Source organism: Peromyscus californicus, unplaced genomic scaffold (assembly GCF_007827085.1).
Source record: "Peromyscus californicus insignis strain IS unplaced genomic scaffold, ASM782708v3 Scaffold_19__1_contigs__length_69161282, whole genome shotgun sequence".
Classification (NCBI taxonomy): domain Eukaryota; kingdom Metazoa; phylum Chordata; class Mammalia; order Rodentia; family Cricetidae; genus Peromyscus; species Peromyscus californicus.
Genome location: NW_026294491.1, coordinates 58,161,349 through 58,176,289, shown reverse-complemented (window position 1 = coordinate 58,176,289; position 14,941 = coordinate 58,161,349). Strand labels below are relative to the sequence as shown.

The 14,941-nt window shown below is 45.8% G+C and overlaps 1 protein-coding gene across 1 annotated transcript in view; it reads right to left on the bottom strand.

Annotated features, from left to right (window-relative positions):
• Positions 1 to 7,237: 7,237 nt before the first annotated feature.
• Positions 7,238 to 14,941, bottom strand: part of Adgrf1 (adhesion G protein-coupled receptor F1) — a gene marked incomplete at its 5' end in the record, with an annotated part of 34,134 nt that continues 26,430 nt past the window's right edge. Inside the window, 2 exons of the mRNA XM_052743981.1 lie at positions 7,238 to 8,366; positions 10,366 to 10,432. Coding sequence (XP_052599941.1) covers positions 8,293 to 8,366; positions 10,366 to 10,432 — 141 coding nt within the window. The remainder of the gene's footprint in view (positions 8,367 to 10,365; positions 10,433 to 14,941) is intronic.

Below are 14,941 nucleotides of genomic sequence, written 5' to 3'. Positions count from 1 at the left end.
ACAATCCCGAAGTCCTGACCCTGGTGTAGTGCAGGAGGAGTGTCTTGCCTGGTGTAATAGACAGCACACCGTCCTTGCACTCTTGAATGCCTGAGTTTGCCTCCCCCACTGAAGAAGACGGTGAAAAGTGGAAGGCGCTGTTGAAAAATCCTCAGTGCTTCACGCCCCAACAGCTGCCCTGCCTGCTTCTCCACCTGACTTCCACATTTTACAGCTTGCGGTACAGTAGTCTGTCCAAGGACGTCGGTGACAGAAATGAGGTTTGAACGTGCATTGTCCTCTCGAATGATGCCTTTCCTTTAAACACACTGAGTTACGCTTGCAGCAGAGCTGTGCGGAATTCTTCGCTCTCTGCTCGTGTTAGCATTACCGACAATAAAAAACAGCGGCCCTTTGTCAGGAGCTCGTCAAATAACAGGAAGTCTGTTAAGAATGTCAAGCATGTAGGAACCCAGGTCAGGCCGTGGAATGCAGACCTGCAGCACACAGATACTGACAGGCTCCGCACTGAGCCTCTCCTGTGAATATCTACCCAGCAGATTCCAAGAGGGTATTGGTGGTCACACTGTGAAAGCTCTCAGTCCTCCAAAAGGTCTAAGGAAAGACTCCACTTCAGCCCTGTGGACCTCGACTTTCTTCTCTCCAGAGATCCAGCCATGGAGCTTGAACTTGCCTCAAAGCCCTGGCCATGCTGCTGTCTGTCTGTCTATCTGCCCACAGCACTCATAACTCCTCTAATAAATTTCTTACCTTCAATAATCTAGCTTCCTGTCCGTCTTGAACCCCTACAAGAGACTTTTCAAAGAACTTTCAGGCTTCCCTCCCATACTCTCACCCATAGTTTTTCTTATGACAATGTGTCCAAGGTTTGGCAAGGTAACCAGACTGGTACAGTTTAGTAAAGGAGCCAGGCCTCCAACCCGTTTCATTCTTAACACCCATACTACATTGCCTGAAAACCTCCATCCAACATCTTAGCTCAGGCCATTCCCAACACTCTCTTGACTGTTGAAGCTCAGAGAAATGCCAGTGATGATTCAAAAGTGATCATAAAGAATGTCTCATACCATCACCACCTTGGTGCCTAATCACATCTCAGCCTCTAACAATCTCCTCTCAAGTTTTCAGTTTAGTGTCTCTGAACTTGAGTAGGCAGCAGTTGCTTGGATAGTGTATGGAAATGCAGGCCCCTGGTGTCTATGTTTTATTTTATTGTACGTGCTTATGTTGGTGCTGGTGTGTGTACAGGTGTGCATGCCTGTACGTGCAGAGGCCAGAGGTTAGCATCCACTCTTTTTCAATTGCTTTCTTTTTTATTTTATTTGTTTGTTTGTTTGAGGCAAGGTCTCACTAAGAAGACTAGGCTGGCCTGAAAGTCACAGAGATCCGTCTTCTCCTGCCTCCTGAATGCTAAGATTAAAGGTGTGCATCACCATGCCCTGCTCCAACTTATTTTTGAGGCCAGATCTCTCACTGAACCTATAGCCACCAAGTAAGCTAGACCGGCTGGTCACGGAGCTTCAGGGATCATCTTGTCTTTTCCTGCCCAGCGCTGGGATTCCAAGCTCTATTGTGCCCAGAATTTTTTACATGGATCTAGGAGAATCAAGCTCAGGTCCTTATGTGTTCACAACGAGCAATTTACCAACAGAACAGTCTCTCCAGCCTGGACATAGCATTTCTAACCAGTGCTTGAGAGCATGGATGCTGCTGCTTGGAGTAAGACCTGGAGAATCGTTCTCTAGTCTAAGAGAAATCAGGTCATGACCAAGTCATAGTTTTTTTTGCAGACTTTAATATGGTCAAAACAAATTCTGACTGTACCTCTGGGAATGCAATTTCCTATTCATTCCTTTCAAAATCGGTGGCAAGGGTGGGTGCTTCATAACATTCCCTCCCTCTGATGAAACAGATGATAGATGGGGCTAGTTCTCTGGCCCAGCCGACTCCAGGAAAACAGAGCCACATTATCGCCAATACCAGGGGAAGCTCTTAGACAGCACAGTTGTCCTTGGCAGAACCTGGCAATGTGTTGTTATGGAATTCACAAGCTGCCTTCCCCAGGTCCTGGTGAGGGATATGGCTGAGATCTAAGAACCAGGAAGCCTTATCCACAAAACCAATGTGTCCCTTGGCAGCACATCACAGCGAGGAGCTCCTCTGCTGTGGATCAGAGCATCAGGTCAGAATTCCAATAGGGTGTCACCTCCCATGCAGTTGGCATAATGTAGCTGGTGGCAATGTTTGCATCGATGATTCCTACCCACCAAGATAAGGTCTTGCCAAACCCACTTGGGCCGGTAATCTTTGGCGATAAATTTCTCTCCTCCCAGGGTGTTAACTGTGAAGAGTCACAGAACCATAGAAAGTTCGGGATCCAAGGGACCTTTGAGGTTATCTATTGAGTGCAGGTTTGCCATATCAAAGATGAAAAACTCAACTGTGGAAACAATAGAGAAAGTCGGGTGTGGGTCCCCCAGGGTCTCCCTGACCTGGACAGACTCCTCCACATCATCTCACGGGAATTAGTCTATGGAATGGAATCCTGACTCATTCAGCTAGGTTCAAACCAGGTGAACTGTGGAACTACTATAGAGTTAGCAGTAGGGACTGAGTTATGAGACCCTTCCTATAGTTTTCTCCTGATCCAGCTCTCTTTCCACCTTGCCCCAGTTTTCAGAAGGATCTGGAATGAGCAAAGGATGCCACTCTGTTGGTAGAGCATTGCTTGCCTAGCATGCATGAAGCCCTGTGTTCAGTCCTCAGTAGCCTATAACAGCAAGCATGCTGCGGTTGTAGCAACCCAAGCATTTAGGAGACAGAGGCATAAAGGATCAAGAGGGACCTTTAGTTACATGGAGATGTCCCGGCCAGCCTGAGATAAATGAGATTCTGTCTAAAAAGTATGTACATGTGTGTGTGTGTGGGGGGGTAGTATATAACTTGACAGTAGTGTAGTAGCATGCTTGCATGGCTTGTGTGAGACCACTAACTCACTCCAAAGTGCACGTATGCACGCGAGCTCTCGCACAGAATCTGGGGTCGGGGGAGTTACCCCATGATTTGGTGTTAGAAGTGATATACTTTGGTTGTTTGAGCTCAGGTCTCCCTGTGTAGCTTAGATTTGCTTCAAATTAATGAGCCTCCTGCTCCAGCCTCAAAAGAGTTGAGAGATGGCAGGCATATGTCACCACATCCATTGTGGGAATGAAATCTTTTTCAAGAGAACCTCAGCGTTCAATCACAACCCAAGAGGACTAAAGCTGTATGGGTACGCTGCATGGTCTTTGCTGCTTCTCTGAGCAGCTGAGCAGCATGAAGAAGAGAGGCCCTGCTAGGGCTTAAATCACTGCCACAGCTGTAGGCTGGAGGGTGGGGAAGACTGGGGTGGAATTCAGGTGGAATCCTCTTTATTCACCTGTATGCTTATACCTAAGAGTGACGCCTGGCTCTGTGTGAGCCAGCCGGGAGGAGTACGCAATGAAATCTCCCCAAGAACAAAGTTTATTGTTCAGTTTATTTTCACTTGATTATTACATGTTTTTGTTGTTGTTGCTGAATTAAACCGTGTATGTTGCAGTTTGAAAAAAAAAGACCTAATTTTATAACATTTCCATGAGGGTGTGTATATGTGCTCTAGTGGAGTATATTGTCTAACTATGGGCCACAGGGTTGGAAGGCATTACTTGACTGATGATGGAGAGGAAAATCTGCTTACCATCTCCTGGGATGAGCCTGAGCCCTGGGACAGAGGGTTGAGGGGCTGTACTGGTTAGTTTTCTTGTCAACCTGACACAAACTAAGGAACCTCAACTGAGAAAATGTCCCCATCAGCTTGGCGAGTTTCTGGTGCATTTTCTTGATGAATGATTGATGCAGGAGGGCCCACCCACAGTGGTTAGTGCTACCCCCAGTGCAGGCAGTCCTGGATTATACAAAAAAGCAAGCTAGCAAGCCATGATAGCAAGCTAGTAAATGGATTCCCTTGCAGGTTCCTGCCACACTTGAATCCAGGCCTTGGCTTCTCTTAGTGTTGGGGACTGCGGTAGGGATGGGTAAGCCAAACAAGCCCTCTCCTCCCCAAGTCACTTTTGGTCATGGTGTTTATCACAGCAACAGGAAGCAGAGTAGAGCAGGCATTGATGGCCCAGCGGCTCTGATCTCTCCAGGTGGCGCTTGACTATAAATCTCTATTCTGGCTGCAAATCACTGTTTATTCTTATTTGGCCTTAGGAACAAAACTGAACCTACAGGAAGACCAACACCACCACCGCAGGGCCAGGGGAGGCTCAAACCTTAACGTACGTTTTCAAACTACTTCTTTCCAAACAGTTAAATCTGAAAGCTCAAGGTAGTCTCAATCAGTGTGGCCTAAGGACCTTGACTTAACCTTTAACTTATGTATCCACCCAAGATGTCCAAGGTGTATCCAACCACACAGGCTGCTTTCTAGCAGGTGAAAATTGCTTGCAGACCGTGGCTGATTCCTCCTTTGCTTAAGCGGTCCGCACTGTTTACCAGCACCTTGGGGCACAAACCCTGGAAAGAGAGGCACTGTTTGCTACTCAGCTGAGCTATTGTGCTCTGAGCTTCCTAACCTTTCCTATTAAACAGAACAAGGATGCAGCCACACTCCTAATCAGAAGAGCAGCACTAACCCCACCCGACCCCCCTACTCCTGTGAGCTAGAGAGGCACTCAGGTGCGCTTATGCTGTCAAGGTGTCTGGGTGAGTTTCTTAGGCAGAGCGTGCCCCCTACAGTTCAATAAGGGTAACTACAGTTCAGCTCAGCCGTCTTCTTGCAAAAGCCCCATTGTCTTTGCCCAAGAACCCAAGGAAATAGAGCTGGGAGTTTCTACCGAAGCCTGCCTTGGGTTGAGTAACTTTCTAGTGAGTGGAGTGGCCATCTCTCAGCCTGTTCATTTGCTTGAGAAATAAAACTGACTTTTCCTCGTAGTTCTTTAAAAATCTAGATTTTTACAGGGCGGGGCTATGTAGACAACCTCCAAGTTTTTAAATTAAATTTTCATTAACTAAAAATAATTAATGTTTTACAGGGGCTGGAGAGATGGCTCAGGGGTTAAGAGCACTTGCCGTTCTTGCAGAGAATCCAAATTCAATTCCCAGCAACCACAGGATGGCTCACAACCATCTGTAACTCCAGTGCCGGGGGCTTTGACAGCCTCCTCTGTCTGGCTATGCAGACAAAACCCACACGTATGTTAAACATTTCAAAGCATTAAAAATAATAATTAATGTTTCACTTTGCATACACAAAAATAGATTCCCCCTACACTATGCTCGCCACTCACTGGTCCCCGTCTTCCCCCACAGATGTGTGAGCGTGTATTATTAGATTTTAGGGAGCGTAAGAGGAGGACACACACACACACACACACACACACTTGCATGCTGTCTGTCTGGGTCTTGAACTTGCCTACCGCGGTAAATGTCATTCATTTCAGGCAATAGGCCACAGCAGGAGTCCAAAGGCAAAGTCTGAGGCCCACAAGACAAAGGATGTCTCTACCTTTAAAGACTTCTAAGGCAAAGTGTGGCCTGGAGGGAGCTGTATTGTGAGGAAGCAGGTTTAGTTAATATGTGACCCACACAGCACACACGAGTGACGAGTCACAAAGGCACTTGATGGAAGAGTGGACCCATAGTCCAGCTGCCTCAGACCCCAGATGCCCACTGGAGGTCTGGGCCCTGCTAGAACCTTCTCAGCTTGGGTCTGAAGGGCCTGGGCACTCACTCTATCATGTGCATGTGTAGTGGAGGTGAAGGAATTGTGTGTGGCCTCTATGTTTTAAAAAAAAAAATCATGGTATTTGCATGAATTCTTTGAGAGTTTCATACAATATGTTTAAATCATAGTCACTCTTCACTCCTCCACACGACTCCTTCCAGAGCCACCCCCTCCTCTTCATTTCCTTTTATTCCTTCCTTCCTTCCTTCCTTTATTTTTCTTCCTCTCTTTCTTCCTTCCTTTCGTTCTTTCCTTCTTTTATTTTTCTTCCTTTCTCCCTTCCTTCCTTCCTTCCTTCCTTCCTTCCTTCCTTCCTTCCTTCCTTCCTTCTCTCTCTCTCTCTCTCTCTCTCTCTCTCTCTCTCTCTCTCTCTCTCTCTCTCTCTCAGAAGATACTATCTCCTGGCAGCCATCCTGGTCCTCCGGCTCTCACTGTCTTTCCACCCTTCTTCCGCAGTGTCCCCTGGGTCTTGGGTGTCGGAGCTGTGTTATAAATTGGTTGGTGATGGGCACCCATGAGTCTGTTCTCTGCATTTTGACCAGTTGTGGGTTTCTATGATGGTCTCTGTTCCTCTGCAAAAAGAAGGTTCTTTGATGAGGAGCAGGAGCTACCCTTATCTGTTGATAAAAGGATAAGCTTTTAGAAGGAAGTTAGAATGGACACTGGTTTAGGAAAGTGGCTTTTCTGATGCCCTGGTGAGCTTTGTTTATACCTAAGAGCAGAGTACAGAAAGCTGACTGGGCATCCTGGGGTGGAGTTTGATAACTCTTGCTTCTCTCTGGGATGATCTGGATGAAAGATCATCATCACCCGGTCAAAGTCAGTGTCTTTGGTATTTTCTCCTGATAAAATTAGACGTTTAGAGATGCTTGTCTGGACTCTTGCCTGGAAAGCGTGAGACTTGCTTCTCTGTGAGTGTTCACTCGGCCCCTTCTTTTTAGGGTGATAATCCTTCCCTCAGTTACTTCCACTATCTCTTGGTTCCAATAGATCATCTTTTCTAACCTATTCATATAATCTACTTCCAAGATTTGGGGGTGTGGAGCACAGTTGTCTGGACACTTGGCTTAGACAGGGACCCAGGACTCTCATTGTTCTTTGTTTTTAGAAAACAAATTAATTACGTATTAATTTATTGTGCATACATGTGTGAGTGTGTGCACACACACTCACACATGTGCCGTGGTCATTGTGGACAGTCCAGAGAACAAACAACCCGTGGGAGTAAGGGTTTTTCCACCTTGTGAGTCCTGGGGATCTACCTCAGGTCCTCGGGCAGCCTGTGAGTTTCCTTCCTTCCTTCCTTCCTTCCTTCCTTCCTTCCTTCCTTCCTTCCTTCCTCCTTTCTTTCTTTCTTTTCTTGTTTTTTTTTTTTTTTTTTTTTTTTTTTTTTTTTAAGACAGGGTTTCTCTGTGTAGCCTTGGCTGTCTTGGAACTAACTCAATAGACCAGACTGGCCTTGAACTGAGAGATCCACCTGCCTCTGTCTCCCAAATGCTAGGATTAAAGATGTGAGCCACCACTGCTCAGAGCATGATTGTTTCTCAAACTGAGTTTGAACTAACTACACTGCTCTGTTCTGTACCTACACCGCCTTTTTGCCTTTAAAAACCTTATTGACAACAAATTCTATGTACTGGTTGCATATGATGTGCAATATGTTTTGATGGGTAGATGCATTGACAAGTCATTATTTCAATTAAGACAGTGAATGTGTATTTCACTTTTTAGGGGAATGTATATGCTCCTTTCCTATTCTGTATAATTCACCCACCTGACCCTACCCTAAGACAACCGATATGCTCTCTTTATACAGAACATCTTGTTTGTCTAGGGTTCAGGATGAATCAAAATATACACTGCACTTGGGGTAGGGGGTTAGAGTATTTGCTCAGATAGTTGAGTAGGTGTATGGCATTATCTTTTTTTTTCCCGAAGCTGAGGATCGAACCCAGGCTCTTGCACTTGTTAGGCAAGTGCTCTACCACTGAGCTGAATCCCCAACCTGTATGGCGTTATCTTGTTGGTGTTTTTATTTCCCTCAGGGTTGGACATATTGGCCAGGGGCTTTGGGGGGTCACTGTCACGTCCTCCTGGATTAACAATATGTATTGTTTCTTTGCCCACTTTGTAATTAATATCATTTCTATTTAATTTAGGATAAAGGAGGCAGGGTTGAACCACTAAAGTCACCTATTTTGTTGGGCTTTTAAAAACAGATTATTTTATTTCATGTATGAATGTTTTGCCTGCACGGATGTCTATGCACCACATGTGTGTAGTGCTTATAAAAGAAGGGGGCTGTAAATCCTCTGGAACAGACGGTTGGGATCCACCATGCGGGTGCTGGAACTAAGCCCAGGTCCTCTGCAAGAACAAGTGTTCTAAACCAACAGGGCCGCCTCTCCAGCCTCAGAGTAACCAACTGTCCTGAGACCCCTAAGTCACAAAATCTTATCTGATTGTGTGTGTCTTCTCTGCCATGTGGCTCTAAAGGACATGTTGCTCAAAGGAAAATCTGTCCTTGCTTGTGACTCGTGGCTTTATTCCGTGGATAAAAACTGGGTTAATGTGATCTCATTGGACGAGTCTCCAGTGTGAGAAAGCGCATACATGCCTGAAGAGGGAAAAGAAGACAAGGTAAGTCACTGCTGTTGTTCTTGACTCTAATATAAAACAAAACGACAGTGAGCCTAGGGAATGTCTTAAAGGGGGGGGGGGGGGCTAATGCTAGGATGGCGCTAAGGAAAACTAGAGAAGGTGCTTGGTTGGTTGAGAGGGACAGTCCTTCGCTGACACCACAGAACCTTGTCTTCATCAGCTATCCACCCCCGTGGGTGAATAGACTTTGTTTCTCAGCTACTGCTGGAAAATGAGATAGCGTAGACTTCAACTCAATGTACGGTTTACAGGAAGGAGCCCTGGAAGTGGTCTGTCTTTTTTTTCCCCCTTGACTGGTGAGGAACAAATGTCTGGAAAGGTGGAGATCAAAACCCTCTGTCTGGTTGGAGGCTGTGAAAACAGGAAGGAAGGGGCTGGGGTAGGAACTTTTTCCAACACTTGAACTGTATCTGGAATTTAAGGTTTTTTTTTCCTTTTTTAAAACCGTTTTACTGTTTTGAGAAATTCATTCCTGCAAATGATGTATTTTGAGCAAACCCTCCCCATTCCCACCCCCCAATTTGTCCCCTATCCTCCAATTTTCTCTACCAATTTCACGTGCTCTGTTTTCAAATCTACTGAGCTCATTAGGTACTCTGTGTATGTGCAGGGATGTAAGACCATCTACTGGACATGGGTAGTGTGGTGATTTGAATGAGAACGTCCCTCATAGGCTCTGGCATTTGAATACTCGGTCCCCAGTTGGTGGTGTTGTTTGGGAAGGAGAAGGAGGTGTGGTCTTATTGAAGGAAGTGTGTCACTAGAGGTGGGCTTTGAGAATTGAAAGATTCATGCCAATTCTAATTTCCTCTCTCTGCTTCCAGATGTGGTTCAAGATGAGATTCCCTCATTCCTGCTCTCAGCATCCAGTTCCTGCCACCTGCTGACTCCTCTCTACCATCATGGACTCTAACCCTCTGGACCCATAAGCCCAAATAAACTCTTTCTTCTGTAATTTTCCTTGGCCATGATATTTTGCCACAGAAATGGAAAAGTAAAGGCAGCCTCTCAAGGACCACACCTCTAAGAAAAACTGACTCTTCAGCTATGGATTTCCCTCAACCCTTTCCTCATCTATGCTGAAAGTTTGGCTGGATTGATTTTGTGCAGGTTTTATGCAGTCACAGTCACTATGAATTTACATGTGTGATGACCCCGCCATGTCCAGCAAATACTGTTTGGGGAGAGATACCCACTATGTCTGATTCTTATAATCATTCTGCCCCCTCTCCCATGAAGATCCCTGAGCTTTTAGAGGAGGGGGTATAATATAGATGTCCCAGTTAGAACCAAGCACTCCACAGCTAGAGTTCCAATAGTTTTGATGAGAATCTAAAATGTATTTAATCCTGATGGTGTCATAATTCAATGTAAAACAGGACTGAAGTTTTTCAGTAGGACTACAATTTAACTGGAAACACAGTATATCTCTTCTACTTCTTCCTCCTGTTCCACCCTTCTTCCAAGAGTACCGCGACTCCGCCATGTTTAAATGTCCAGTGATCATCAGTATATGAATTCAGTGGGAACAGTACTTTCTCAACCTCCTGAGATGTTACACCTCCCTCCTGCAGGTCAGTTTAGAAAATAACAGGTGTCCATCACTGAACATCAGCACATCATCCCATGCCCTCTGCTCAGCAGCTGGCATAAGAGGGATGACTCCCAGTAGGGAGTTAGCTGGGGCTGGTCTAACCATACTCCTCAACCCTAGGGCCTTGATGATGAGTGCTCCAGGTGTGTGTGTGTGTGTGTGTGTGTGTGTGTGTGTGTGTGTGTGTGTGCCGATGAACATCAAATCCCCAGTATTGCTTTATCAGCCCTGAACACAACCCAGAGGAACTCAGAGGCACGGCCATCTGGTACTGTTTCTTTTAACAGTTACTATCAGATTCTCTTCAGAATCATAACCTCTCTTCTTACCTCTTACATTCTTTGGCTGTATTGTAACTCACCTTTGTGTTGAAGTATGTTGAAAGGCTTTAAGCATTTGGGTTTGGTAACTGTATCTGAGGAGTTCTGCTGTACAAAAGAACAACAAAATAGTTTATGTTAGGTAGCTAGTTGGAAATCAGACTTGAAGGTCATGGAGGTTTGGTTCCTCTTTATAATTATCGTCCTTTATAATATAGTTGGGGAACCCATGTCCTATATTGCTGTTAACAGCGTAATTTAAGGAATCACACTTAAGAAGAAAAAAAGCAGTACAGTGGCTAGTCTTTAAAATTTTATATATAACCAGGTGTGATGGCACATGTCTAATCCCAGACTCAGGAGGCAGAGGCTGGTGGATCTCTGTGAGTTCGAAGCCAGCCTGGTCTACAGAGTAAATTCCAAGACAGCCAGAGCTGTTATACAAAGAAGCCCTGCCTTAAAAAAATGTTTTGAAGATAGCCATAGATTAAACCAAGGAGAAGGTGGAGGTGGCTTTAGTATGACTTATCAGGGGAAGACATTTCCCCCTGGGAAAACACAGGTTTCAATTTTTCTTTAACTCCTTTTAGTTTGGTTTTGGTTTTTTTGTTGTCTGTCTGTCTGGTTGGTTGGTTGGTTGGTTTTGCTTTTTTGGGACAGGGTTTCTCTGTGTAACTCTGACTCTCCTGGAACTCAATCTGTAGACCAGGATGGCCTTGGACTCACAGAGCTCTGCTGGCCTCTGCCTCTGAATGCGGAGACCAAAGGTGTGCACCACCACACCCAGCTTCTTTTAATCTGCTCTATTGCATGATTTTGGTGTTTGGTGGTGTAATTTTGGTTTGGTTTGGTTCTTGAGACAGGGTCTCATTGTAGCTCTGGCTAGTATGGAACTCAGAGATCATCCTGCCTCTGCCTCTTGAGTGGTGGGATGAAATTAAAGACATGTAGTGCCACATCCAGCTACCATGTGATCAAAGAACAGAATCTGAATTTTGTCCTGACTATGGGTGAAGGCATGGCCTTATGGAAACTTACAGAAAACCAGAATATCTTAGTTACTATCAAGCAGGAAGCCTGGTTGTAAATACCATGGACAGACCATTGCCCCCAAAGAGTTAATTAAATCGGGCTTGCCAGTCACTTCATAGTCTTTCTTCTTACCTTTTTCAGTCCTTGGACGGGAAAATGCCTGGCTGGAAAGCCATCAGTCCCAGCAACTTTATGTGAGAGTGGAAAGGCTGCAGAAGCGTGCCGAGTGGAAAGGCTGCAGAAGCGTGCAGAGTGGAAAGGCTGCAGAAGAAGCGTGCAGGCTGGCACAGTAGTCTCTCTTTGGTTGCTGTGCACACTTACCCCTCATGTTGGTAAGCCCTACATAATGGCCTCTCTGGCCATTGTCCATTCACACCCTATGAGAGTGTTTTCTTCAACAATGGTCGCTCTGTCTATTGTCCACTCTCATCCCCCAGGAGTGTGGTCCTCCACAGTGATCTCTCTTGCCCTTCCCCATGCTCCTGGTTGTATTATTGTATTATTCCTTAATGAACTCTGCCTGTCTTCAATGTTTCGTCTTGTGACTCTCTTTTATTCCATGTACATAAGCTATGATTCTATTTGCAAGAATATAGAATAGTCATTCATTCATCCCTTCATTTGCCTTTTAAAGTATAGGAGATGCCTGCATTTATTTCCAAATAATACTGTGTTTCTGTGTCTTTACGGTTCCAGGAACCAACTAGGAAGTGGCTTTGAGGGAAACATTACCCCTTTTCATATCCATGCTTATACTTCGCTCATTTGTACATTTGCCACTCGAAGCACTGAAACAAGCTAATGTTCATTGTAAACACAGCCCCGGCACAGCTTTGCCTCATTCTTGTACAACTTAGCATTCAGTCCTGTGAGTCATCCATTGCTTGTTGGTAGACAGACTGTGGAGACTATAATCATTTAGGGACTGAATCACGGAGCTGAGGAGATAGATGGCTCAGCAGTTGAGAGCACTTGCTGCTCTCCTGAGAACCTGGGTTCAATTCCCAGCCTCCACAAGGTGACTCACGAGGCTCTGTATCTCCAATTTAGGGGATCCATGGCCTTTGTGAGCATCAGACATGCACACAGTGTACATTCTTGCATACATGTAGGCAAAAGAGTCATAGGCATACAATAAAAATATTTTTTAAAAATTGAAACTGAGCCACTAAAGCTGAAATAAAATGTTTCAAGCAAAGAGCAAGCATGTACTTGGAAATATAATAGTGTTTAGATACTTGACACCCTTTTCGATTTGTTAATACTGATTTATTCATTCACTCTCATATCGAGAGCTTTTGTTTGCTACACACTGTTCCAGGCATTAGGAATGCTGGGAGGAATCCTTTCCATTCCCATTCTCATGCCATATGACACGGACGCTAAACCAAGAAGGGAGATGTAGATTCAGCAATGACCACCTCCCAGGCAACCTCTGCAGGACACAGGGTGGATGGTCCTCACTGAGAACATGGCGGCTTCCTCTTCCATCCCTTCTGCCCTATCTCATCTCTTCAGTGTCCTTCTGTAGATCCCTGCCTCATCACCTCTTTCTCACGCCTTCTCTCAGTGAACTCTCAGCCTCATGGCCCTAACCTGTCCCTGCTGCTCAGCTTCCCTCATTCAGACGGGCCTTATGTCAAGAAAGAGGCCACTCCGGTCATCTTTATTTTGCTTCTGAATCTGTCTCTTGCTTCCTTTATCTTCGTCCATTTGCTTTCCACATCCCACAGTTCTAACAAGCCCACTGCTTTAGGTCCTGTGTTTATACTTTGTCCCCTTCCTTTCTTGTGTTCATTTCACTCACAAGCTCCTGATCTTATCTCTTGTTGTTTCCAGTTATGGATGCATGTATATGACTGTGTATGTGAACAAGAGTGCAATGCTCACAGAGGCCAGCAGATGTCACTGAACTCCCTGGAGTTGGAGTTAGAGACATTTGTGAACCACCAGTGTGGGAGGCTGGGAACTGAATTTGGGTTCTCTGCAAGAACTTTAGGAGATCTTAACCACTGAACCATTTTCCCCCAGCTCCTATCTCTACTTTCTAATAATCCATAATCTGGGTTCTTGGTTTTGTTTTGTTTTTTTCCATTTAAATTCCCTCATACAGAGACAGTCAACCACTATGCTAGTTAGTTTTGATTATTGGCTTGACATATCTAGAACCACCTAGAAAGGGAGTCTCAATGAAGAGCTGTCTCAGTACCTTAGATTGACACAGAGGTATGTGAAGTTCCATCCTAATTAGTCTATAAAAACCTGGAGTCAAATACCAGAGTGAGAGCTGAAAGATCAGAGAAGCAGAGCAGTAGCCACTAGAGACTTCTTACCCCTATGAATCCTCAGACTGAATGGGAGTGCAGATCCTATCTCCACCCACCTTATATTCCTGTCTCTACCTCCCTAATGCTGGGATTAAAGGCCTGAGCCTCCCCTGTGCTGGGATTAAAGGCCTGAGCATCCCCTGTGCTGGGATTAAAGACATGAGCCTCCTCTGTGCTGGGATTAAAGGCCTGAGCCTCCCCTGTGCTGGAATTAAAGGCCTGAGCCTCCCCTGTGCTGGAATTAAAGACATGAGCCTCCTCGGTGCTGGGGTTAAAGGCCTGAGCCTCCCCTGTGCTGGGATTAAAGGCATAAGCCTCCTCTGTGCTGGGGTTAAAGACACGAGCCTCCCCTGTGCTGGGATTAAAGGCATGAGCCTCCTCTGTGCTGGGATTAAAGACACGAGCCTCCTCTGTGCTGGGATTAAAGGCCTGAGCATCCCCTGTGCTGGAATTAAAGGCCTGAGCCTCCCCTGTGCTGGGATTAAAGACATGAGCCTCCTCTGTGCTGGGGTTAAAGGCCTGAGCCTCCCCTGTGCTGGGATTAAAGGCATGAGCCTCCTCTGTGCTGGGGCTAAAGGCCTGAGCCTCCTCTGTACTGGGATTAAAGGCATGAGCCTCCTCTGTGCTGGGGTTAAAGGCCTGAGCCTCCCCTGTGCTGGGATTAAAGGCATGAGCCTCCTCTGTGCTGAGGTTAAAGGCCTGAGACTCCCCTGTGCTGGGATTAAAGGCCTGAGCCTCCTCTGTGCTGGGATGAAAGGCTTGTGCCACCACTGCCTGGCCCCTATGGTTAACTAGTGGTTAGTTCCGCCTTCTGATCTCCAGGCAAGCTTTATTTGTCAGAACACAAACAAAATATCATGCAACAGGTGTGTGGAAAAATCTTAATTATGTTCATTGATGTGCCATCATTTTCTGACAGGGCATCCTGCACTGTGCACAAATGAGCACATAAGCCGAGCACAAGCTCATGTTCTCTCCCCCAGCCCCTCCTGACTGGGGACTCCTGACACTTTAGTGCACTGTAACAAATGACCTGGACGTGTGAGCCAAACGACCCTTCCTTCTCTAAGTCGCTTTCTGCCTGATATTTTACCACAGAAACAGAAAGTGAAGCCAGGACAATCATTGGACAGACAACCAAAATGGAAATCTAATTTTGACCACCTGGCTTGAATCAAAATGTGGAGGGCCCATGAATGCCGAAGAAACAGGCCCTCGGCGACCTGACCGTCGTTGCCGGCTAGTGACCACCCTCACA